This window comes from Ursus arctos, unplaced genomic scaffold, assembly GCF_023065955.2.
Source record: "Ursus arctos isolate Adak ecotype North America unplaced genomic scaffold, UrsArc2.0 scaffold_28, whole genome shotgun sequence".
In the NCBI taxonomy this organism is placed as follows: domain Eukaryota; kingdom Metazoa; phylum Chordata; class Mammalia; order Carnivora; family Ursidae; genus Ursus; species Ursus arctos.
The window spans coordinates 35,090,546-35,116,883 of record NW_026622963.1 but is presented as its reverse complement, the minus strand read 5'-3'; the positions used below and the strand labels follow the sequence as shown (position 1 = coordinate 35,116,883).

Sequence of the window (26,338 nt, the reverse complement as noted above, 5' to 3'; positions counted from 1 at the left end):
GGCGTAGACTAGTTTTGTGCTCCTTCAAATGCCGGTGTTTATTTTTAGACTGGAGCCTCTGTAGAGCAGGGATGTATCATGCAGGCTTTGCTTTTGAGTAAAAAGGTTCTCTCGGACTGATGGAACCGGCAGAAGATGTTCTCGATGTAAAGTTGTCCATGCTTTTCATTTAATGCCACAGCGCATGTATTCGGCATTATGGGGAAGACCACAGAAGTCTTTTGCTTTTTAAACAAAATCCTGGAAAGAGGAAACCCACACACGGTTTGCCGCTTCCTTGGCATGTACGGGCAGATCTGTGTCCCGAGCAGCGGTGCCCAGACAAGGAGGGTCCGCGTGTGTCGGAGGTGGGACGAGGTGGGCTGTAAGTCTGAACCCTGCTAACTTACCCGCCCCAGCTCCCACCAAGAGGAGCCTTGAACAAGGGGCTTAGAGTAGAATGTCTGTTGTCTCTTCAGCATATGCAAGTTGTAACTGAAAAATTAATGAGAGTAACTGAGAGTCCAAGACGGAAGATTCAGCATGTACTTATTTATGCTTTCCCTCCCCAGAACCCACTAAAATGATAATAACTCGATTACTAAGAGCATAATCCTACGACAGCAAGGTGAACAGTGAACAGGAGGGAATTAGCAGCTGAGAGATTGCAGCAAATTTCCAGATGATAGAAAGCAGGCAGGGAAATGGTGAGGCCAGCAACGTGTCAGAGGAGCCCAGCGTGCATTGGAGGGCTGAGAGGCTGGCAGTGGGGGCCAGTCTGCCCTGCAGCCCTCCGGAGAGCCTCCTGACCCAGCCCACAGGTCCAGCCCAGGGCAGGCCTGAGAAGTGAGGCTAAAAGCTGGAACTTTGATTGAAGCTCCTAGGGACACTGTGTTTATTAGGAGAAACTGAGGGCACGTGAACTTACTGGCAAAGGCAAGGCTGGGAGTGGGGGGCGGGTGTTGGCATTGTAGAATAATGCACTGGTCTGGCAGGGACCTGGCGTGGGGGGGAGGTGTTTGAAGCCATTGGTACTAGGTGTGGTTGGCTAGGCGAGAACATGGAGTGCTTGGAGCATCGAGGAGTCAGGAAGAGGAAGGACCAGCAAAACGAACTTCTCATCAGATTCGATGGGTGCAGGACAGTAATAAAGCAAGGCTCAGAGGGAAAATTGTTAACCATTGAAAAAAAAATTCATATCCAGTGAAAAATGTCCCCTTAGATATTCAGTCCCAAATTTCTGCAACCTGCAAATGTGACCGTACATAGTAAAAGGGTCTTTGCAGATGCAATTCAAGTAAGGGTCTTGAGATGGGGAGAATCTCCTGAATGATCCCCGTGGGCCCTACATGCAATTACAGGTGTCCTGACGGGACGGAGAGAGAAGGCAGAAGGGAATGTCGCAACCTCAGCAGAAAGAGTGGTTTGAAGAAGCTAAGGTGCTGGCTTTGAAGACGAGGAGGCGGGGGACAGATTCTTCCCCAGCGCCTCTGGAGGGAGCGCGGCGCTCCTGGCACCGAGGTTTCAGCCTGGGGCACCGACGGCGTGCTTCTGGCCTCTGCACTGAGAGGGAATACGGTCCTGTTGTTTAAAGCCACCAGGTCAGCGCGGATTCACTGCGGTAGCCGTAGGAAACGCACACCTCGCCAAACCGATCAGGCGAAAAGGCGGTTACAGATATGTGGGTCCCTAAGGGTTACCTCCCACTCATTTTGAGGGTCCACACCAGTAAGACAAGGGTGAAAACTCTGAAGGAGACAGTTGGGGGCAAAGAGAGAACTGGTGCCTTCCAGGAGTCCAAAGAAAAGAACTCCCAGACAGATGGCTGTGAGCGGGCCACCTGGTGCCAATTAGAACTGAGAGTCACTGGTTCCAAGAATAATATCTTCAGGACAGAAACTGGAATGGATTCCAGACGATGGACAGAATGAACAAGACGCTGGAAGACACTAAGGTGATGGAGGGATGGGCTGTGTTTCTTTTTCTCAGTTGGAAAAAGAAGGCAACAGAAAAACTCTACAAAAAAATAATCACAAGCACATCAAATTCCAAATATGAGGCACACTAAGATACCACCTGCTTCTATTTTTTAATTTTTTTAAAGTAAACTCTGTGTCCAACATGGGGCTCGAACTCATGGCCAGGTGCCCCTATACTGCCTGCTTTTTGAACAGTTGAGAGAGCACTCAGGAGAAGCTTCTCTCTGACCTTGATGTCAGGAGCTTTTTTCTTTGAGGAGCACTTGGCTCCAGACATTGGAAAGGTCCAGAAAGAAATAGGATCCCAGCACATTCCTTGGCTCTGCAGGGAACAATATTTGTATAGTCATAATAATGTTCTCTTTCTTAGGTGGTTACACAGTACTCTTGTGTTAACTTACTGCTTTAACTCTTCCTGGTACTGGACATTCTGTTTAATTTCTGGTTGATCTTTCCGTAAGTCATGCCAGAACCTGAGGTCCATCTGATCTGTGAAGCCTCTTTGTTGGAAGAGCTGGAGAACTGAATCTAGTCGTGTGTAATTTTGTGTGGAGGGGCCGGGGCCTCATGTGCAGGAGTGGTGACCCAGTTCTGAAGGGAGGTGCTGATCTAGACCAACCCCGTTATGGTGCCGGGCACCAGGCCAGCCTGGCCGTGGGCCTCCCTGCTCCTGTACCGCCGAGCAGCCTGGTGCTGCTTCCCTGAGCAGGTGCCTGGAGGCAGGAGGGCATGCTGGGTGGGGCGGGCAGGCTGACTTGCAGGTCAGGTACAAATGGGAGAAACCCAAACGTGTTTACATACTGAGAGAAAGGATCCAGACGCAGAAAGAGGTTATTATAATCAAGTTCTGTGTTTCCCCATCTTTTTCAATGTCTTGGACACAGAGCACATTTTTGTATGGCACATGGGTAAATGGACAAGACCACTTGTGGTCAGAAGTGACACCCCCGCCCCCCCACCCTCAGCTCTGCACCCAGAAGCTTGAGGAGATCCTTTTGTCAACAGGCTATTTGCTCCGAGCCCAAAGACATCTGTGCAATTGAGAAAAAGGTACTCCTTTCTCCAGATACCTTCTGGATATCTGCCGTATGCCAGATATTGGACAGAAGTCTGCAGATCTCTTGTGAGCACCCTGAGATGAACATCCTCAGATGGTCTGTTGTGCAGCCATTTGTGGGTTGGCTCTACACGCCTGTGGCCCATTGGAGGACGCTGTGTGCAAGGAGGCTGAGAGCCGGCGGCGAGGTGCATGAGCTCCCCTGGGTGCTGGCTCGGGATGGAGCTGATGGCGGGAGTTGCTGAGCTAGGGCTGTCAGGAGAGCCTGCAGGGGGCGAGGTTCAGGCGCTGAGCTGGGCTGCAGGTACACATCTGGGGTCCTTAGGGACAGATGGTTCTTGACGCTGTGGAAGTGAGCGCGTAGAAGGAGTTCCTGGAGAACTGGGAATGAGGGAGCCCCCTGCTAGACAGGGCCTGGTACTCAAGTTGGACGGAAAGGAGGCCCCGTTGGAGGGGACTCTGTGCACTGTGGTGTCCTGTCCCAGCAGGATCGCACTGCCCTGGAGCGTCCCCAGCAGAGACCTCTGGCTGCCTTACCTGAGCCCCAGCCTGCACCCTCACGTGCCCGCACTCTCTGTTCCTGCCAGTGAGTGCACTCAGCGAGGCTGGTACCCCATCGCTCTGCCCCTGGGGCCAAGTGTCGGATTTTGAAGGGCTCTTATGAGTGCGGACAGAGGGCCGGAGTTGGATGTTTGGGTGACACGGGGTTCCAGCAGCCCCACCAGCTCCCGGCCCCAGGTTTCCTGTGGGGGCTCTCCAGGATCCCCCACTCTGAGCTGCCCCACAGAGTGTATGGTCCACCTAGGACCAGGCTGGCCCCGTCCTGCAGGGCTCAGGCCTTAGCAGCTGTCCCAGGGCTGCCCCCAGGGACTGAAGAACGCCTGTTTTGGGGCCCCACCCCTGTCCTTTTGAACCAGACGAGCTTGTTTACCCTTTTGCCCTTGACAGTTATGGGAAATAACAATTGTTTTGCCTTGCTGGGCACAAGTGATAGAATTTCCATGTGACATCAAAGCCAAATAATTTAGTTTAGCAAATATTTTGGACCTACTGTGTGCATGGGCCTGCACCAAATAAAGGGCTGGTGGGAGGTGCCCTGTTTCCATGTGTCCGAATAAACTTGGGCAGCTCTAGAGCAGTGGGCTTATTTTTATTTACTAGGTTTCCTTCCCTCGAGACATCCAGTGCTTCGGCCTCATAATGTTAAATTCTGAACGGCACTTCTCGCCTCTGTGTGTGCTGGGCCTCATTGCTGCCCCGAGGAGCAGACCCCCCAGTGCTCCCACCTCCTGCATCGGCCTTTGATGTCACGTGTGGTGCCCTTGGGCACAAAGGGAAATGGCCATCTGGCTGTTCCCACCCAGGAGCGTGGGAGAGCAGGGACAGGTGTCCACGCTGTTTCATTCTTTCCACGAGACAAAGGGCAGTTGTTTGGCTTCCAGATGGCTCGAGCTGGCAACTAATGTACCTTCATCTTTGGCTGGAACCCTATCAGTTCTTAAGGCCACCTTGGTGAAATCCTGCTGATTAGAAAGCTATTTGGCAGTTCAGTGTGACTTTGATCAATAAAGAAAAGAGAAAACAAATTATTCTTTCATAAATGCCACCCGGAAGGCCCAAATCTTCCAATAAATGGGGTCCACAGGGAAGACACAAATAATAACTTCCTGGTCACAAGGTTGGAAACCAGTGGGTTAACTGTGAGGTAGAATCAAACCCAAGTAATAACCCAAAATGAGGGCTCTGGCTTTTTCTAGAGCAGCCCCTGGTTTGGAGATCTCCAGCCAAGCACGTGGGAGCTCAGAGGGCACCTCGTGGGCTCAGGTCTCTTGGTGCCAAATCCCCATCCAGCTTCTGTCATCTCTGTTCCCTTGCTATCTAAACTTTTTTTTAAACCACTTTATTGAGGAATAATTGACCTACAAGAAACTGTACATATTTAATGCATACAACTTAATGAGTTTGAAGATATGTACGCACCCATGAAACCGTCACCACAATCTATGCCATAAACATTTCCATTCCCCCTAAAAGCTTCCACCCGCCCTTTTAATCATTATTATCATTTGCGTGTGAGTGTGTGTGTGTGTGTGTGTGTGTGCGCGCTAAGAACACTTACCATAAGATTTACCCTTTTGCAAGTTTCTGAGTATACGGTGTTGTATTGCTAACTAGAGGCACCAGGCTACAGAAAGCACCTGCCTCCCTCCCTCTGTCCGCTGTGGTGTTGGGGCCCTCTCACACCTGTCTTATTCACGTGGTTGTGCACTTGACCTTTAGCTTGGGAAGCAAGAGACGGGGGCCCCTCCCTTGCCCAGATACCACTCCACATTGCATGCATTTGATAAACCTGCTCTCTCTCCTGCCAGAGAACACCGCAGCTGCACGGTCCCCATTCCACACTCATTCCCCTGCGCACACACACGTGCCCCAACACAAACGGGTAGGGAGCTCCCTGGATCCTGAGGCAGTGCCTATGGCTTGTTTCCTGGGCTGTTTTTAGTGCCCAGCTCAGCCCTCTTACGTAGCTGCTAGTAAATGTTATGTATGTATGTATCTATGTTAGTATACACATTTTTAAGAATGGGAGCATAGCAGGACGCTATTTTGTAACCTTATCTTTTCTCTTAATACTATGTCCTTAACACCTGCAGCCCTAGCGTTGGCTAACTTTTGTGGGAATTCTGGAACCTATAAGGTTTTTTCCCCCCTTTCCTTTCTCTTTTTGTTGTTGTTTGTTTTGTTTTCTCTGAAGCAAGAGATTTCGAGGGACATTCAAGTTCTCCAGGGTCTAGCTAGTTCTGTTCGGAGGGTCTGGGACTCTGCCATTCTTGGTGGCCTCCTTATTTCATAACTTCTGGGTGTGAATCATTGAACTGTAATGAAGTAGAGAATAAATCATAATAGATAAAAAAAAATCCTTCCATGTTCGTAAGTATGCGTTTACAGTTTTAAAGGCGGAACGGTATTTATTGCACGGATATATAAGGCTTTATTTAGCGAATGCCTCACTCTGGAGCCTTCAGATTTATTTACAAGTTCTTTGTGTGTATGTGTGTTTCTTTCAATTTTCCAAAAACCACTCTTCAGTGGCTGTTCTGTTCCTCAGTATCTTTGCCTACCCTCGTCTGTCGTCCGAGTAGATTCTCAGAGGCGGAGCTGTTGGCTTCGGGAGTGGACAGTTTTAAGGCTTTGGCTGCATGATGATAAATTGCTTCCCAGAGAATTCCATCAAGTTTTACCCATTTGTAGCATAAAAGAGACCGATGTGTCCCACTCTAGCAGACTGGATTAAAAAATTTTTTTTTCGTTGTGGTAAAATGTACATGAGACGCACCATCGTCAGCATTTTCAGGTGTGTAGCTCACGGGCATCCAGTGTGTTCACGTTGTTGCGTGGCCATCACCACTGCCCGTGGTGGGCATTGATTTGTTTCCATCGCTGAAAGGCTCTCATTGTTTCAGTTCACAGCATCCTTTTTACTGAGAAGGTGTGACTTATCATCATATGCTATGGACCCTTCTTTGGGTGGTCTTTGGTGGTTCTGTGGTTCCGTGGCACCATTTGATGCCATGGACCGTCCCGCCTGGAAACTCTGTGCTTCCAGACTTCAGTGTGAGCCTTCTTCGCTGCTTACGTGCCATCCCTCTCTGCCTTCCTTGTCTGCTTGCCCGGCTTCCCCGCCTCCCACACTTCACCCGCCTGCTCCATGCACACCCTTTGCAATTTCCTCTGTGTCTTCAAGCTGTTCTTCAGAGTTACTCTTCCTGCCTCATCCTCCCAAGGATGCCATCACCCCCCCACCCCCCAGGAGCTGCGCCTAGCACTCTGCTGTCATGGCAAAATGTTCTCAACATAAAGTTCTCCATGTTAACGTTTTCTAAATGTATTCGCAATTCAGCGGCATCAAGAACATTCACAATGCTGTGCACCTGTCACCACTATCCACCTCCAGATCCTTTTCATCTTCCCAAACAGGAACTCTGTCCCCACTAAGCAGTAACAACCCATTCCCCACTCCGCCTAGCACCCTGGATAATCACCCTTCTATTTTCTGTCTCTATTAATTTTACTGTTTGAATCACAGAAGTGAAATCATACAGTTTTTTTTTTTAAGATTTTATTTATTTATTTGACAGAGGGACAGACAGCAAGAGAGGGAACATAAGCAGGGGGAGTGGAGAGGAAGAAGCAGGCTCCCAGTGGAGGAGCCTGATGTGGGGCTCGATCCAGAACGTCGGGATCACGCCCTGAGCCAAAGGCAGACGCTTAACGACTGAGCCACCCAGGCGCCCCAAGAAATCATACAGTTTTTATCCTTTTGTGTCTGACTTATCTCACATAGTGTAATATTTTTAGGGTTCACCTGTGTTGTAATGTGTATCAAACTTTCATCCCTTTTATGTCTAAATAGTGTTCCATTATATGTCTCTCTGCTCGCCTGTCGGTGGACACTTGGGTTGTTTCAGCCTTCTGGCTGTTGTGAACCGTGCTGCTTTGGACGTTAGTGTACGAGTTTCTGTGTGTGTCCCTGCTTTCAGTTCTTTTGTGTGTGTACCTAGACATGGAGTTGCTGGGTCTTAGGATAATTCTATGTTTAACTTTTGGGGGGACCAACAAACTTTTTCCCCACAAGCCCTACATGCTTTCTGAGTAAATGACAAAAAAGAGATGGTGCCTGAGGCCTCCCATGGCCTGTGCTGTTTGGGGACCCTGCACCTGGGAGTCTGGACAGAGGGTCGGGCAGGGGGCTGGGGCAAAAACTGTTTCCTAAGGCTTGCAAAGCTTGATTGTGTGATTGACAGTCTGCCTGTCTGTAGATGACTCTTTTGAGCGTGGCTTCTGCGGCTGTAAGAAAGGTGGCCCCACATGCTCCTTGTTGGGATGAGATATCAGAAGTGAGGACAGTGGCTGAGATCTGGGGACAGGAGGGCCATATGCTCTGGGCCGGGGGTACCAGGTCACACAGTTGGGCTCCTGCTGGCAGGCACCACTGGCCAGGAGCGGCCAGGAGCAGCCAGGGCATTTCCAGATGCATAAAAGAGGTTCTAGAAGGATCTGGAGCTCTCCTCTCCTTGCAGTTCAAGCCTCTGCAGGATGGTCAAAGTAATTTAGAGGCAAAATAAGAACAGTGGAGGTGCTCTCTGGGCATTGGGGGTTTCTATAACTACCCTGCCCTGGGTACAGGGATGTGGGGCTGTAACTGTCCAGGCCGCTCCAGACAAGCAGAGAAGGGCAGAACCCAGAAGGACATCTTCCTAGCCTTGCAATGTGGCCCACCCTCAGTCTACAGGCTTGCTTGTGTCTTTTAGGGTTGCCTTACATAAAAACCATTGGCTGCACTATTTACCGAATTACTTTCTTGCCTCTCTCTAAACCCCACCTCTCTGTGTTTTCTATATTTCTAAAAGCATGGAAAAAATTCTCCTGTTAATAACAGATTTTGAAATAAGCGGTCTGGTTCCTTCTTTTGGCAGCAGCCACCAAGGAAGGTAGTGGAAACACAGAAGAGGCACACGTTCTGTCTACTTGGGGTGTGGGTCGCCTTCACTTGGGTCCACGAGCATCCCTCTGGAGTGTGCTAAGTATCTGTTAGCGTCCACGCCGCACCCATAGGAAGGCTGTAATCAAAAAGGCAATAACAAGTGTTGGGGAGGATGTGGCCAAATCCGAGCCTTCCAGCACTGCTGGTGGGAACGCAGAGTGGTGCGGCCTCTGGGAAATCAGCGTGGCAGCCTCTCAGCAGAGCTGCCCTGTGGCCCAGCAAATCCACTCCTACATATGTACCCAAGAGCCAAGAGAACACATGTCCATGTAAAGGTAGGGCACACATAATTCACAGCAGCATTCTTTATAATAGCCGAAAGGTGACAACCGTACCGATGTCCATCTCCTGATGGATGGGGAAACAACACGTAGTGTGTCCGTACAGTGGACTCACATTCAACCACAAAACCCAGTGGAACATCGAGACATGCCACAGCACAGATGAACCTTGATGACGCTGTGCTCAGTGAAGACAGCCAGACACAGCACGTCACATACAGTGAGTGCGTTTATGTGAAATGTCCAGAGCAGGCAGATCCGGGGAGCGAACGGGTACAGTGGTCACCTGGAGCGGGCGGAGGGGAGGTGGGAGTGAGCGCTATGGAGGGGGTGGTGATGAAAATGCTCTGAGATTAGATAGTGGTGATGCTGCACAATTCCGTGAAAACTAAAACTCACGGACTTGAATACTTCACAAGGGGGAGTTCTGTGGTGCCTGAATTATAATTCAATAATGTAAAAACTATCCATGGTTTATATGAAATTGAAGTTTAGCCAGAAATCCTGTAGTGTGTGTGTGTGTATGCATGCAAATCTGGCAACTCTATAATCACCACCTATTTTTGTAAATAAAGTTTTTTGTAATACAAAAAAAAATCAGCCCAAGACACCAATCGATAGTGTAAATGAAAACATCACAGGTGCTCTTTGGACGTATGTCTGCACCTCTGGTTTTGTGTTTTACACCTTTTGCAATTGACTTGGCAAGTTACCAGCCTCTTCACACCGTACATTTTTCATTTTGAACAAGAGTAAGTCCTAGGAAAACAAAAATAGCTTTTCTCCTCCAAAATCTGAATTCAGAGCCGTAGCCATACGCCTAACGAGGATTGGCCTCTCCAACTGGTCCTAGAATCCCCCGGTGGCCACCCAGGAACCTAAAAGGCAAGAATGAACCACGAAACCAGTTTGCCACAACTAGTACTCGGTCAGTAAAGGAGAAAACAAGTCTCAGACTACTGGGTCTTTTAAACTTTGAAAAAAAATTTTAAGTTACAAATGCACGCAGTTACTCTTTTTGAAGATTTTTTGTTTAATTTGATGATTATAGGAGAGATGGCTCTATTCTGTCTGGGCGAGTTGAGCTGTCTAAGGTGGGAAAGGGCTGGTCTTCCCTGCAGGGGCAGCTCTGCTAGAACTAGCGTATTATAACGTTGCCACAACAGGTTGCTGTTAGTAACAAGCATTTTGCACACAGTACCACGTTGACTCTTCACCGTCGCTTGGGCTGGTGATATTCAGAGTGGGGTGACTTGCCCCAGGTCACACAGGTAAGGGCAAGCACCTCCTACTCCAGGGCCCTGACCTGGTACCTTCCTGACTTGTCAAGAAGTCCCTCCACTTCTTCAACTTTGTCCCTGACAGGGAGAAAGCACCCTGTTATGCCCCTGAGACAAAGGAGGACTGTTAAATCTTGTTAGTCCATCATTCAGGGGTCTGTCACTTTGTTTTCCTTTCCCAGAAAAGGTAGAGCAACATGGCGGCCCTCAATAGCATAGGAAGCCACATGGTTTTCAGTCTGAGTGACCCTGAGGACTTTCTTGAGTTTCAGGACCTGTTCCTTGCTCCCCTTCCCGCCCCTGTGCTGGGCACCTCCCTGCTTTGGTGGTCCGTCTCCCCCTTTCTCCCTGTGGGCTGAGTGGTGTCATCGACCCAGTGGGCTCCCCAAGGTAGTCTCCCTGAAAAGGGATCCCGTCTGCCTTCCAGCATCTCTGCTAGATGGTCTACCGCAAGGCACACTCAGCACGATGCAGCCCGAAAACTCAGTCACTGTGTCTTTTTTCTCCCTATCCTCGTCCACGTTTGACCTTTAAACAAACACCAAAGTCATTTTATTGCTATGTGACTCAGGTACGGTACAACGCAGTTTTATAACACATACACTTCATTGATTTTTTTTTTATATTCAGAACCTGTGCAACCATCAACACAATCGAATTTTAGCACATTTTGGTCCCTCCTCCAAGAAACCCAGAACCCATTAGCAGTCACTCCGCATTCTCCCCATTTTTACTACAGACGAATACAGAAGCCCTCAGCATTTAAAATGGAGAGCATTATCTTTCCAGTCCTTTAGGACCGTCACATCTGCTGTGATTGAGCATAATATCGCCAAGTCATATTCTCATCTCAGGTGTGGCATACAGTCTTCTACATTTTGTTTTCCATTGCAGTGTAATATGAAAGCCTGTGCCCAGACATATTACAGCAAAAAGAAGAGCACAGACTGCTCCTCCAGCAATATTTTGTGCTCTCCTGAATTAACTGTCCCAGGACTCATCAATCGTTATGACTTGGGCAGCTCGCCACCTGGCGTTGTAGAAATCATCCCTTGGATGTATTCCGATTCTTGGCTTGGAGTCACAGTACATGAGTCATAAAACTCCGCTTTTTTGTTTAAAACTCCCATTTTTTTCCCATCGTCGATTCAGATGGAATGAGTTTTGATAGCATAAATGCTCAATATGCCACATATGGAATAAAATCATGAACGCGTGTTAAAATCCCAAGACGGTGGACCTCCCACAGACGCAGCATGGACAGAGGTGCCCGTTGAGGTGATGGCCAGTTTGCGGGTGGAGATCACACGCTGTGTGCGGCTCCAAACAGCTCCGGTGATTTCCAGCAGTCTGGGATAGAGAACACCATTTCTTGTTTTCCTTGTCTTTTTTTTTTTTTAAGTTTTTATTTATTTATTTATTTGAGAGAGAGAATAAGCACGTCAGAGGGAGGGGGCTGAGGGAGAGGGAAAGCAGACTTCCCAGGGTGCACAGAGCCTGACATGGGGCTCCATCCCAGGACCCCGAGATCATGACCGGAGCCGAAGTCAGACGTTTAACCGACTGAGCCACCCAGGCGCCCCCGGAGAATACCGTTTCTTAAAGGTGATATCACATGATGAAGAAAACAACTATCCAGATGCATTTAACGTTTTTCTTACACACATGTTTCTTGGAATGTATGTGAAGGGAAAATAGCTTTGACTTAAACTTTCCGTGGAGCACCGTTGGGAGACAGTAGCCTCCAAGGTAGAGACTGATTTCCTCAGTGTGGCATCCAGAGTCCGTGGGTATGCAGCGTGCCCCCCCCCCCCCCCGCCTCGTCTCTTGTCCCTTCTCCCATAGCCACATGCACAGTGGTGCTGGCTTGTCTCGAGCACACCTGCTGCACCCGGAGAGCCACGGCCCCCTCACCTGCCAAATCCAGAACAGTGGCGGGGGCAGCTGAGGATGTATGCGTAGAGGAGGGATAGAGGGGCTGGACAGGGATAGAGGGGGCCATGTGAAGGTGGGGTGACGTTGCAATATTGCTGGTGAGGTGGGGTTTTTTAGGTTTTTATTTAAATTCTAGTTCACATACAGTGTAGTATTGGTTTCAGGTGTACAATATGGTGATTTGACACTTCCACACATCACCCGGTGCTCATCATAAGTGCCCTCCTTCATCCCTGTCACCTGTTTCCCCATCCCCCGCCCGCCTCCCTGCCAGTGACCAGGGGTGTGTTCTCTGGAGTTAAGAGTCTGTTTCTTGGTTTGTCTCTTTTTTTGTTAGTTCGTTTTCTTAAATTCCACGTATGAGTGAAATCATATGGTATTTGTCTCTGACTTAGTTCACTTAGCATAATACTGTCTAGCTCAAGCCATGTCATTGCAAATGGCAAGATTTCATTCTTTTTCTTGTATAGCTGAATAATATTCCATTGTATATATACACCCCATCTTCTTCACCCATTCATCAATCAGTGGACACTTAGGCTGGTTCCATAATTTGGCTATTGTAAATAGTGCTGCTATAAACATCAGGGTGCATCTATAAATTAGTGTTTTTTTGTTCGAGTAAATACCCAGTAGTGTGATTGCTGGATCATAGGGTAGTTCTATTTTTAATTTTTTGAGGAACTTCCATACTGTTTCCAGAGTGGCTGCACCAGTTTGCATTCCCACCAACAGTGCAAGAAGGTTCTCCTTTCTCCACATCCTCGCCAACACCTTTAGTTTCTTGTGTTGTTGATTTTAGCCATTCTGACAGGTGTGAGGTGGGATCTCATTGTAGTTTGATTTCCATTTCCCTGATGATGAGTGATGTTGAGATCTTTTCAGGAGTCTGTTGGCCATCTGGATGTCTTCTTTGAAGAAATGTCTGTTCATGTCTTCTGCCTATTTGTTAATTGGATTATTCATTTTTAGGGTGGTGAGTTTTTTTAAGTTCTTTATTATAGAGTTTGGATACTAACCCTTTATTGGATATGTCATGTGCAAATATCTTCTCCCATTCAGTGGGTTACCTTTTAGTTTTGTTGATTGTTTCCTTTGCTGTGCAGAAGCTTTTTATTTTGATGTAGTCCCAGTAGTTTATTTTTGCTTTTGTTTCCCTTGCCGCAGGAGAAATGTTGCTACAGCCGATGTCAGAGAAGTTACTGTCTGTGCTCTCTTCTAGGATTTTTATGGTTTCAAGTCTCACGTTTAGGTCTTTAATCTATTTTCAGTTTATGTTTGTGTATGGTAAAAGAGAATGTCCGGTTTCATTCTTTTGCATGATGTAGTCCAGTTTTCCTGACACCATCTGTTGAAAACGCTGTCTTGTTCCCATTGGGTATTTTTTCCTGCTTTGTCAAAGATCAGTTGACCATAGAGTTGAGGGTCCATATCTGGCTTCTCTATTCTCTTCCATTGATTTATGTGTCTGTTTTTATGCCAGTACCATGCTGTTTTGATGACTGCAGCTTTGTAACAGAGCGTGAAGTCAGGGATCGTGGTGCCTCCAGCTTTGCTTTTCTTTTTCAAGATTGCTTTGGCTATTCCAGGTCTTTTGTGGTTCTGTACACATTTTAGGATCATTTGTTCCAGCTCTGTGAAAAATGCTGTTGATATTTTGATAGGGATTGCATTAACTGTGTAGATTGCTTTGGACAACATAGACGTTTTAACAAAATTCTTCCAGTCCATGAGCATAGAATGTTTTCCCATTTCTCTGTGATATCTTCGATTTCTTTCATCAGTGTTTTATGATTTTCAGAAAGGTGGGGTTTTTTTTTTAACAATTCTTTAACCAGATTTATTTCTGGTGTATCATCATTTTTGTCAGTTTTGCATAAAAAATATTTTTAAAGAAAATTTTTTTAGTTATGACATATATACAGGAAAGTGCAAATGTTAATTTTAAGTGTACGGCTCAGTGAGTTTTCACAAAGGGAACACAACCGTGTGAGCATCGCCCGGATGAAGATGCAGAACGTCACTCCAGAAGCTTCCCTTGTGTCCCTTTCAGTTGTCACCATGGTGAGTTTTGTTTTATTTTGTCTCTTGATCCTGCCCTTGGTCTTGTCCTCCCATAATCTGTCCTCACAGAAGCCCCCCACCCTACCCCCTGCAAGTATTTGCCTTCCATATCAGCTTGGCTTTTCTGAAACTCTGCCTCTTCCCCTCCTCACTGTCGGGATCCCCACCCACTGCTGGGGACCGCCACCCCTCCTGGAGCCACCTGACCCTTTCCCAAAGCACATGGGAGTGGATCTGATGGCCCCCCGGGGGCAGCTGCAGCCTGTAACCCAGTCCCAGAACTTGGTCAACCCCACGTCACAGGAGGACCCACAGAGAACGTGTGCGGAGAGCTCCTGCGAAACTGCCAAGCCCTCTGGGACGTTCGGCAGTGTCATTAAGAAAGCCCGTCACCATTCATCAGGGTCACTTGCCTCATTCCGTTCTCTGATGTAAATGTGACCCAAAAAGGGAGTTCCCAGCCCGTGGAGGGTTTGCGACGGATACAACTTGCACAGTTGGCTGTATTAATCTGGGCAGTTTGGGAGCAGGCGGGATTAACTTTAACAGAATGGGTCTGCCGTGACCCACTTGGCAGCGCTCAGACCAGGTGAGGAGACGGACTTCTGGCTAGGGTCCAGCAGGTGCAGGCTTTCCCCGGAGAGTTGCTAACCCCTTGCTGTAACAGGTGTGTGGGGCGACTCCCGAGCACCGCCCCCCCCCGCCCGCCCCACAGATGAGCTGTACCACCTGCACCATGCACCTAATTCCTCAGGCTTCTGTTTCTAACTCTGTTGTTCTCTTCCATTAATTTACTTCTTTGCTCAATACCCCCTCGTTTCATGTGCTGTAACTCTACAATTGAGTATTTCATTCTATGATAGGGCTGAATCTCACTGCTCTTCATTTTCATAATTTTCTTGGCTATCTTCATAGGGTGAGTTTTCCGCATGAATAACCCTATCTAGTTCTAAAGATACTCCTGTTGATATTGTGACAAATGTATGTATTAATTTAAGAGTACTCTACATTTTTTTTAAAGATTTTATTTATTGATTTGAAAGAAAGAAAACACGCACACAGGGAAAGCGAGAGGGAGAAGCAGACTCCCCACTGAGCAGGGAGCCCAGTGTGGGACTCGATCCCAGGACCCCGGAGATCATGACCTGAGCCAAAGGCAGACACTTAACTGAGCCACCCAGGCGCCCCAGTGGTATTCGACATCTTTATATTGACTTTTCCTATTTAAGAGCAGAATGTGTCTTACTTATTAAAGTTTGCTTTTCTGTGCCTTTAGAAATTCTTATCTTACTGTTTTTAATATAGATCTTGCACACTTCTTCAATAGATTTCTAGAAATGTTATCTTTTTGGTTGCTGCTGTCAGTGGGATCTTTAAAAATCCATTCTATCACCTGTGAGGTTGTTTGCATATATAGGAAGGCTGTTGATTTTATTTTTTGTTAACGTTATAACTAGTCATCTCACTGAATTTTATTATTCATGTTCACTTTTTCAGTTGATTTTCCTGGGCATTGTAGGTGTGCCATCATATCTGCAAATAACAATGACTTTACTATGTTCTATTTATTATGGGGGTTGGTATGAAAGGAGAACCACAGTACAGCCATGAGTTAGATTCTTTGCTTGACGAATGTACTAGAGGGACCTTTTGTCCATTATCTCCTCTTTCCCCGCTCTGTGTCCTAGGCTTTGCAGCTCTGACCCTGCCAGCTGAGGGCCTTATTAACCATCTAAGGTAAGGGCTCAGAGCCAGGTGAGCCCACATTGCTGGTCCCTGTGACACTCAGTCCAGGGTCCATGTCCCGGGGCGCAGATTAGACATCTCAGGATACTGTGACAGCACTTGAAGGACGTGCAGGAGCCCTTCCGGCCAGCGACGGGGGAAATGTTTAGGCTCAAGGCAGGGCACGTGCACGGGCGTGTGGGAATGCTGGTGATTTGGAAGTGCTGACAGGAAAACAACAGGGCCCTCTGGCAAGGAGCAGGGCCAGGTGGTCGGGGCTGGTGGAATATTCGAAGGCACCTGGGGTGCATCCGATAGGGGACAGAGCCAGGGAAGGCCTTTGCGACGGGTGGACTGTGCCTTACCATCTATCGAGCTTGGGGCAAGCGTTTCTCTTGGTGCTGTGTGATCAGTGTTTGGAGGGGTTCAAGACCCCAGGTAGATAAACTAGTGAGGACATCCTATGAGATTCTGAAACACTGTTTAAATAGCTGTAAAATAATGTCTGGATGGTTTGTTTTCATTCAAGTCAAACAGAAGTCGGAATAATAAGAATCGTGAGGTTTCACAGATTCATATCAGAAAAAGCCTGGAGCTGAGCATTGCCATTGCAAGTGAAGGATTATGAGAAATTAAAACATCATTTTTCTCTTTTTTTTTCTTGCAAAAAATAGTCATGCCAGTTCTTTGCAGAATTCTCTTACACGGAGCCAGAAATCGTTCAGAGCAGGAGTGGTGTGTCTGCTGAGTGGGTTTCATATTCCAAACATACATATGTTGCACAGAGTGTCTAATTATTCTTGGGGACAATTACTGTCAGGTTCCAAAATGTGTTCAATGAGCAGCAATTGGTGTTTATTCAGCTCTAAAAAGACTATGCGAGGGAACAGTAGGTTACATTGTCTGCCTAAAGAAACATTTTGCCATCCGGAAACATCTGCTTTCTATTTAAAGAACTGGAGAAGGAATAGGAGTATTTTTGAAATACACTCCCTAAGCATCGAACACCAAAGAAAGGAGAATAAAATTGGGTATGAAGGTAGTTTCTGTTCTCTGATACACACTCTCTTCAGCTTTTCCCTGCTGGGAGGGAAAGGCAGCCTCCTGGGTTGGAAAGTTCTGCTTCTCTTGAATTTTTCTATTTATACTGATTTGCACACTTATAGGAAGTGACTCCTGTGTCCTAGTTCCAGCGTTTTTGCTTTTTCAGGTGAGGCAAGATGATCTCTCAGAGCTGGGGTCTGCGTTTCTGAATTTTGTGGTGAGGTTGATAGACTTCTCTGAGTTTGCCCATCACGATGTAACGATTTGTGGTCTATAGTAAACTCTCTATGAAGGTCGAGGTATTTCTTCTCTTTTGCTGGGTAGTGGCCACAAACTTACAGCTTCAAACAAAACACTTCCTCTGGATCAAGAGTCTGCCCATGGCTTACCTGGATTCTCTGCTTCTGGGTCTCTTATGAAGTGTCATGAAGGTGTCAGCGAGGGGTGGGATCTCATCTGAGGTCTCAGCCGTGGAGAGGTCTGACCCCCAAGTTTCCAAGTGATTGTTGGAAGAATTTCAGTTCCCCAGAGGATGTTGGGTGGAGGGCCTCAGTTTCCCTCTGGCTGTTGGCTGGAGGCCGCTCTCAGTTCCTGCAAATGTGGGTCTCTGCAGCATGGCAACATGCCTCACCAAAGCCATCAGGAGGGTCAAGAGAATCTGCTAGCAAGACAGACATTACAATCCCATGTAACTTACTTGCACAATGACATCCCATCACCTTTGCCGTATTCTTTTGGTTAAAAGCAAGTCACAGGTCCCTCCACCACCACCACCATGCTCAAGGGGAGGGAATTACATAAGGGCATAATTACCAGGAGGTGGGGATCATTGGGAACCACACCAAAAGCTGACTTTTACAGACAGCTATTATTTCAGAAAGAGAGTGTAGCATAATGATTAAGAGGGAGGGTGACCATGTCACTTAGAATCGATTTCACATCCCAGATCTGCCACTTACTGTGTAACCCAAGGCAGGTCCTTGGCCTCTCTGAGCCCCTGTTTCCCCACCTGGGCCCCTCCCCCAAAGGATCTTTATGATCTAAAGGAGAGGTCACGTGTAAAACCTGGCAGATGGTAAGTAGTCAGTAAATGTTAACTACTGGCTTTTTTTTAATCCTTTTTTCCCCCCTTTTCTTTAAATACCATTAGATTTTTGAATTTTGGAAGAATTAATTAGAACTCCCCACTGGCCTCAGATGTGGTTATTCATGTGGAAATCTCAGTACTGTGAACAGTGTCCTGGGCACAAAGCTGCCATCAGTCTGGCCCTGGCTTGCCCAGGACTGAGGAATGCAGGTCTTTGGTCTCCCGTGGTGCTCGTCCTCACAAGGCGTGGTGGGACTCCCCGCAGCTCCCCTCCCAGGGCTCCGTGCCTCTCCCTGTGCTGGAGCAGCCACTCCCCCTGCAGAGGCCTGACCGTGGCGACCCGGGCTGCAGCCACTGAAGGTGTGGCCAGCTGGGCCCACAACATCCTTGCGTTCCTGGCTAGGGCCCCCCAGAGCAACCCATAATAGCTTTGGTCCCTCCCCAGAGCCCAGCAGGCAGATTTGGAGATGGGGCGTCTTCATGTCTCTGCATTCACCTTGACCCGAATCATGCCACGCAGATGGCTCTTGGCCTTTGCTTTATCCCTGGTTGGGAAGCTCTACCGTCTCTCATCTCCCTGTTCATCCCACCCTGTCTCTGGTCTGTCTTTCCCTCACTTCCTCTCTCTTGCAGGGCTCAGGGACAGAGTGCTTGAAATCGGTCACTGCTTGGCCACACAGGCTTCCTGCCGCCGGTCTCTACCCAGAGCACTTCTGCCTCCCCACTCTTTGCACCCCAAAATCCTGTTCTTGGTTTCACCGTAGTCCCCTTCAGGCTGTGGGAGGAAGTGGTGGAGTCATTCAAAGTTAGCTGTGTCTTTCTGGAGGAGAGATGCTGGCTGTAGGTTCACTTCTTCCATCTTTTTTCTAGGTCATCTGATAATGTCTCATGTGGGTATCTCCCCAGCTTCTTTGAGGATCAAAATCACCTGGAGCTCTTGTTAAAAACAGAGCTCCCCAGGCCCGTCCCTGGAGAGCCAAGTTCCTGGGTGGGGAGGAGAGTAGGTTGGGGCCCAGGAACTTGTATGTTTATGAAGTGCCCCAGCTAATTTCTGTCAGAGGTTTAGGAAACACTGGTCTAAGGGCACTAAACCCCAGACCCAGTCCCTCTTGTTCAGTGTGGACGACGTGAGGGCAAGTGTGAAAGCCGGGCCCCTTCCCCAGTGAGGGCTTCTGCCTGACCCATGGGCCCCGCTTGTTAACGTTCTATGCGAGGGAGGCAGAGAGACTTTAGCACGATGCAATTAATTTTTTTTTTTATTGAGGTAAAATTGGCATATGACATTATGTTAGTTTTAGGTACACGGCGTGATTCAATATTTATACACATTGCAGAATTTCTCTAAAAATCTTTTCTGCATTACTGTCCTCTCAGTCAGCCCCTCCTCTTGCATCTGCAGGAGAATCCATGTGAGTGAGTGTTTTCCTTTACGGTGCTGTGCTTACGTGATTAGCAAACTGTGGTGCCTGGGCTGGCAGGAGCGCAGCTGGGGGATCCAGATGCCAGACTTCCCCATGCGGACCTGATTAGGAGCGCTCGCGGGCATGTGCACACACCCTCCCCCACAGGCTGCCCCCCCCCCCCCCCCCCCCCGTGACCACAGAGGCAGGAAATCGCAGTGAGAATGTTCCTTTTGTTTCTATGCCCTGTCACCCTGCGGCTGGAAGGGTGTCAGTTCAGGGTCGGGTGGGTGGTGAACCTACTCACGGTGGAGAGAAGACAGACGTCCTACTAACCCACACCCCCAGAGGCACTTGTCCTGCTCTGGGATCTAGAAGGGAAGTTTTGGGAGGCAAGGAATGCTTCCGTTGATTCTTCTGGAAACCTGGCCTCTTGAACCCGCTGCATTGAGTTAGCACGAATAGCATGCCCTTGGCTTTTACTCTCCTGGAAGAGCAGTCATGACCTTTGTCTGCAGCCACAATTGATGGTTGATGCTGATGTTCGTGGCGATACTCAGTATTCTTTGTGTGAGGCTCAAGTAGTAAATTGCTTTTCTAGGAAGAAGTTTCTCTCCTAAGAAAGAGCTTTCTTTCCAGTAATGAGCCTTCCGTAGGCAGAACAGGTTCAAAGACTGCTTTGCCTCAAACCACTCCATCTGGAGACCAGAACACTTAAAATTCACTTGCTCCCTGTGTTTTTTTTTGGTATCCACTTGGGTGTCCTGTTCTTTTCTGTCACCGCTTTTGACATGGTCAGGATTTTAAAACAATTTGTCTGAGTTACCTTTTGGTTTTGTTTTTATCTCTAATAAATGCTTATTAAATCTGTAGCATTTCATGAATGATGGGGCTACTTTTACATCCTGGGGGCTTTTTTCCCTCCTCACGTTACCGTATTTGGAACACTTAAAGGATTTTTGAGCCAGTTTGCCTGAAGACGCTTTCTTTAAAATTAAGTCTATTTTGTAATGAGTTTGTGTTTCATTTTATGTTACTTTGTGAGGTAGATACTTTAAAATATGAAATGCACTGTAATCCCTTTCAGTTTTTACCCATCTGCCTTATTGTCAAGATCGAAATAATTCCCCGCCTTCCGGAAAGAAACCTGGATAGTGTGCCCATTTTGTTCCCAGTCTCATTAAGAATTTACAGGAGCGTGGAGCCAGAGCAACAACATACAAAGGCAAGAATAGCTAAAAGAGATGGATTTCCTGAATTCGGCTCCTAAACCTCAGAATGTTTATTAAGTTGGAAACATAAAACTTGAAGGCTCAGTCAATTACAAATGAACATGTCATCGGTAAAATGCTGCAAACGTGAGAAGTACTTACTAGAGATATAATGCGAAATTGCAAATAGATCGCAAAATCCTAAGATTGTGGCAGAATCCTGCAAGATAAATGTATCGCAAAACCCCGAGACTGCCAGCAGGGTGTGGGAACAGCAGGACGCTCGACGGGAAGTGAGGACCCTGGGCGAGGAGCGGCGTTTAAAGCAAATCGCTCATTAGGCCAGTTGCTCACAGCCCGCGTGGGTTGGCTGTCTGTAACTCCGGTGCTGGTGTCTCTTTTTCCCCTTCTCTTATTTTAATTGTCCTCATGCATATGTATCTCTCCCAATAAGCTATTAAGATCTTTGGGGACGGCAGGGGGGCGAGAAGTCATAAATGATACATGAAGTCCTATTCTGTCAGCTCACGCACCCTTCTCTCCTCCCGCAGAGAACAGCCCATCTTCACCACGCGGGCGCACGTCTTCCAGATCGACCCCAGCACCAAGAAGAACTGGGTGCCCGCCAGCAAGCAGGCGGTCACCGTTTCCTACTTCTACGATGTCACCAGGAATAGCTACCGAATCATCAGCGTGGATGGAGCCAAGGTACCACCCCAGTGGCTGATGTTACCATTCCCAGTCACTTCCTTCTCCTCAAGAGACGTGATGGGGGGAGGCGCCCGTTGCCTCAGTCCGCTAAGTGTCTGACTCTTGGTTTCCGCTCAGGTCATGATCTCAGGGTCCTGGGATCGAGTCCCGCTTCGGGCTCTGTGCTCAGTGCAGAGTCTGCTTCACATTCTCTCTCCCTCTGCCTCCTGCTCACTCTCTCTCTCAAATAAATAAAATCTTAAAAAAAAAAAAGTCAGTACAGTATATTTCAAAGTGGAGGGGAAAGGATGCACCCAAATCCTGCTGCCTTAACACAGATATGACTGTTATAATCATGACGTTGATATAATCACACACCCTGCTTTTTTTTTTTTCATTTAAAATTATGGCAAATGAAAAAAAAAAAAAAAGATTTCCCTGTTACCACATTGCCTTCGTAACTAGCATTTCAATGCCCGTGTAATAGTTCCACGGAGGGCCTATGACGCTCTTAATCGCTCCCCTCACGGTTGCATCTGTCGATGGCCCCCAGTTCTTTCCTGTGCTGGATAATACGCATGTTGATACGACAGATACTCCCACTCATTCATCACACATCTATTGCTTTCTTTGGGTATTTCCTTAGGACCAGTTCCTGGAAGGAGTACTATAGGCCGAGATGGTAACTGTTTATTCATGGCATATGGATGGACGTGTCCAAGCTGCTTTCCAAAGAGTCCATTCTTCCAGCGTGCCTGAGAATGCCCGTGTATTACGCTCTTACCAGCACTGGGTATTGTAGCTAGTCTGGTTTCGGTGTTATTCCCTGGAAATCAAATCTGATGAAAAGATTTTGGAGAATTTCTTGAAATACATTTTTTCCAGGTACTAGTAGTATTCTGCTGTCTTCCTTGATATTTTTGCCACGTTGCTACGGGAGCAGAATAAAGAAGGGATAGCAACAGAAGTATCACCAAGTTAGCAACAACAGCAATAAAAGTAGATTAGATGCTTTATAATTTCTTTCCTGTCTTTAATCTGTGTGCATCCCGCTGGACGATTTTACGATTTGCATTATCTGCTATCACCCGAAATTCAGTGTGTCTGGGGCGCTTGGCTGGCTCAGTCGGTGCAGGATGAGACTCTTGATCTTGGGATCGTGAGTTCAAGCCCCATTTTGGAGGTAGTTTACTTAAAATAATTAGATAAATAAACAGTCACATATAAAAAAAGAAAATGAAATTCAGTGTACCAGAGCTGAATTCCCCAATTGCCCTCTACACCACCTCCCCATGTTCTTTCCCAATCAATTTGGGCTAAAAATAAATGACTAAATAAAGGAAAAGCACAAATTCATTCATTCCCTTTTTAGTTGGTCAGTGAGTCTGCTTTTGAAGTGTCTCACATTTATGCCTGATGTTTTGTTTTAAGGCCATAACTTGTCCTGAAAGTCCTTTTTTTAAATTGAAGTATAATTAACAGACAGTGTTACGTTAGTTTCAGGTGCTCAGTGTCTTCAGCGATCCCCTGCTTCACCCAGCGCTCACCACGGGAAGTGCAGTCACCGGCCGTCCCCCGACAAACGTTTGTACAGTAGTATTGGCCCCGTTCCCTGTGCTGTGTTCTTCATCCCCATGACTTACTTACTTTATAGCCGGAAGTTTGTACCTCTTCATGGCCCGTATATGTTTCGTCCATCCCTCCCGCCTGCCTGCCCTCTGACAACCACCAGTTTTTCTCTGTTTTTTCGTTTGTTCATTTGTTTTTCAGATTTCACAAATGAGGGAAATCCTATGGCATTTGTCTCTCTGACTTGTTTCACTCAGCACAGTACCCTCTAGGTCCATCCACGTTGTCACGGATGGTGAGATCTCGTTCTTTTTTATGGCCGAGTAATACTCCGTGGTGCACACATGCTCCAGGCTCTTTATCCATTCATCTGTGGATGAACACGTGGGTTGCTTCCCATACATACTGTGGCTACTGTAAATGCTCGGGAAACAGAGGGGTGCATATCTTTTTGAATTAGTGTTTTTGTTTTCTTTGGGTAAATACCCAGTAGTGGATGACCAGATTGCATGGTAATTTTATTTTTAATTTTTCGAGGCACTTCCATACTGTTTTCCACAGCAGCCTGCACCAATTTACATTCCCACCAATAGTGCACGAGGATCCCCTTTTCTCCACATCCTCACCAACACCTGTTATTTGTCTTTTTTTTTCTTTTTTTTAAGATTTATTTATTCGAGAGAGAGCGCGCACGCACGTGAGCAGGGTAGGGGGTGCAGAGGGAGAGAGAATCCCAAGCAGATTCCCCGCTGAGTGTGGAGCCTGACACGGCGCTCCATCCCACAACCCTGGGATCATGACCTGAGCTGAAACCAAGAGTCAGATGCTTAACGGACTGAGCCACCCTGGCGCCCCTCTTGTCTTTTTAATGCTAGCCATTCTGACAGGTGTGACGTGCTATCTCACTGTGGTTTTAATTTGCATTTTGCTAATGAGGAGGGATGTTGAGCATCTTTTCATTTGCTCAGAGCTTTCAGTAGCCTTCTGACCGGCCTACTCCTCCTGCCTGTGGTCTGTCCCACCCTCGGCCTGTAGGCCAGCATCCCTAGTTGGTCAGAAGCAGGGCGTGGGGGGGTTGGGCAGTAGGATGGGGCCTGGTAGGAGGCTTCTTGCTCCCCTGGAGCCCCAAAGCAGAAGGCCAGAGAAGCTTCCACTGGAATGTCCTCTAGGAAAGTTGTGAGAGCCTACTGGTGCCTCCTGACCTCCTGACGAGGCTCCTTGTCTTAAGACAAAATTCCACCTTTCGGCTGTGTTCTCTCAGCATGGCAAAAACTCCAGATACAGTGGCTGGGCCCAGAAGTCCTCATTTCACAGTTGAGGCCAAGGACAGGCAGCCACCTGGACAATTCCCGCGGCCAGTGAGGCTTGGCAGGCCGGTGCCGGTGTCCAGTTCCTAGGACGCAGCTTCCTAGCGCTTACGTTGGAGCAGGCCGCCCCCTGGCTGGTAGAGGAGCGCGTCCTGACGCGACATCACGCAAGAAGTGTGTCATCTTCTTCGTGTTCAGATAGCAGTAGCTGGTCTGGCAAGTATGTCTAAGGAGAGGCAGGGGCTGGTTTTCTCCTCTAAGCAGGCAGGATGACCCGTGGCAGGGTTCTGGTGAGTGCTGAGCAAGTGTGAAAGCACCTGGCATCTAGTAGGTAGGCAGCTCGGGTTTGATGAGTGAATATCTGAAAGGTGCCTTTATTAGAATAATTTTTTTTTCTGGGACACATGGGGCTACTGCAGTTGAATTACCTCTTCCCTGCTCTCTGCTTCTCGGCTGGAATCGCCTTGCCTCTTGCCAGGCTGTTCTGATAGGGGTGGTGAATCAAGCTGACCTGCTTTCTTTTATCCGCCGATGCTGTCAGTTCATCTACGGTCCTTGAGCTGGGTTTGCACTTTCGTCACTTGAGTTACCCAAGGATATATTGGGCTTAAATACAGATAAAATGACTTTCTTCGAGAAAGTGCTTTAGTCCTATTAGCTGGGCTTTTAGTAATTTGTCAAAGTGTCAGCCGCTCTATCGTCCCCCTCTGCAGCTTCTGAAGGCTGTGACAGTGTGGTGGGGTGTGAGCCAAATGAGCCAGCCGAGGGAAATCAGATGGGGGTGTGCGTGTAGGGGGGCTGGCCCCCGAGCTGCAGAATAGAGCCAGTTCAGGCTCGGTGTGGGGGGCCTGTCAAGTTGTGGAGTCACTTGCAGAGTGGGAACCCGGCCCCAGGTTCCCACCTTACTGCCGCAGCACCGGGGCTGTGACAGGGCCTAGTTCTGCAAAAGGAGGTGCCTGTGAGGGAGCCAGAGGTCCAGCGTGGTGGGGATGTAGGGGCCTTAGTCCCTGACTTACTGAGACTGACGCTCAGGGCAGCGGCGGGCAGGGAGTTTGCTGCCATGAGAACCGGAGCACAGAACACCAGATGGTGGTCACCACTTTGTTTTAGGCCTTTGGTCCCAAATGTCGATCCGGCCTGAGGTGGGCGATGGTCAGATGTCTGTAGCCTTAGAGCTGTCTTGGCACGGGGGCTGTACCTCTGGCCTGGGTCCTGCCTCTGTCCGTTGGTCTGGCCAAATCAAGGTCACGGCCTTGAGCCTCTTCTTAGTGCTCCTCAGCCAGCTGTCTGTCCCAGGGCAGGAGGCCGCTGTGGGCTGAGAGGGGAAGCCGCACTCTGTCCCTCCCAGATGAAGAAGTAGACATGCTTCGGGCATAAGCTGCTGGTGTGGAAGGGACTTGGGGGTCAGTGTGAGCAGAGCCCACAGCAGCCTCAGCCACTGAGTCCGCCGCGGGCAGCCTGCAGTGCACAGGCCCGCCATCAGGGAGGAGACACAGCCCGCAGCTCCGGCAGCTGTCGCCCCACACCAGGGCACGGCAAGTTCCCAGGCCCCAGCCAAGCATTTGTCACGCTTTACTTGGGGAAAGATGCGAAGGCCTGTCCTTCCCATAAGAGCAGTTGTTGCCATTCATCAGAGGAGAAACCTGTGTGCAGACCTGTTCTTCGTTCTTCCGGAAACACTAGGCATGTTCTTCTTGTCAAGGAAAAGACTTCAGGTGTCAGTCCCGCCGGCTGCGAAAGGCAGGGCTGACGGGAATCCTGTGGTGCATCGTCTCGGCATTGCTCCAACTCGGGGGTTATGTGGCTCCATTTCTGCGCGTGGGGTGCCAGGGCCCTGCACTCCCTGAGGACTGGGGCCAGGCCCGGCTCATCTTTGCAGCTGCAGCCCTGTGCCAGCCTGGGCCGCGTCAGAGAGGCAGGTGGCATAGTCAGTGGGTGATGAGGCCAGACCCGGCCACGTCCTCTCCAGCCCTGCGGCAGCCGTGCCAAGGCCCCAGGACAGTGGACACGGATGGGGTCTGTGCCAAGAGGGAACCAGGATCAAAACCTCAGAATGTTGCCCGTGCGTGGACAGGTGGGAGGCACGTGAGGGCACCTGCCAGCTTCCCAGAGCAGCAGCGGGAGCCGTTCCATCGCCAATAGCCGGATGATTTGTGGCGAGTTTTTGGGCAGAACAGCCAACCCC

General features: G+C 48.4%; 1 protein-coding gene across 1 annotated transcript in view; it reads left to right on the top strand.

Annotated features, from left to right (window-relative positions):
- Positions 1 to 26,338, top strand: part of HOMER2 (homer scaffold protein 2) — a 90,149-nt gene that overhangs the window by 23,346 nt on the left and 40,465 nt on the right. The window contains exon 2 of the mRNA XM_026510551.4: positions 21,139 to 21,295. Coding sequence (XP_026366336.1) covers positions 21,139 to 21,295 — 157 coding nt within the window. The remainder of the gene's footprint in view (positions 1 to 21,138; positions 21,296 to 26,338) is intronic.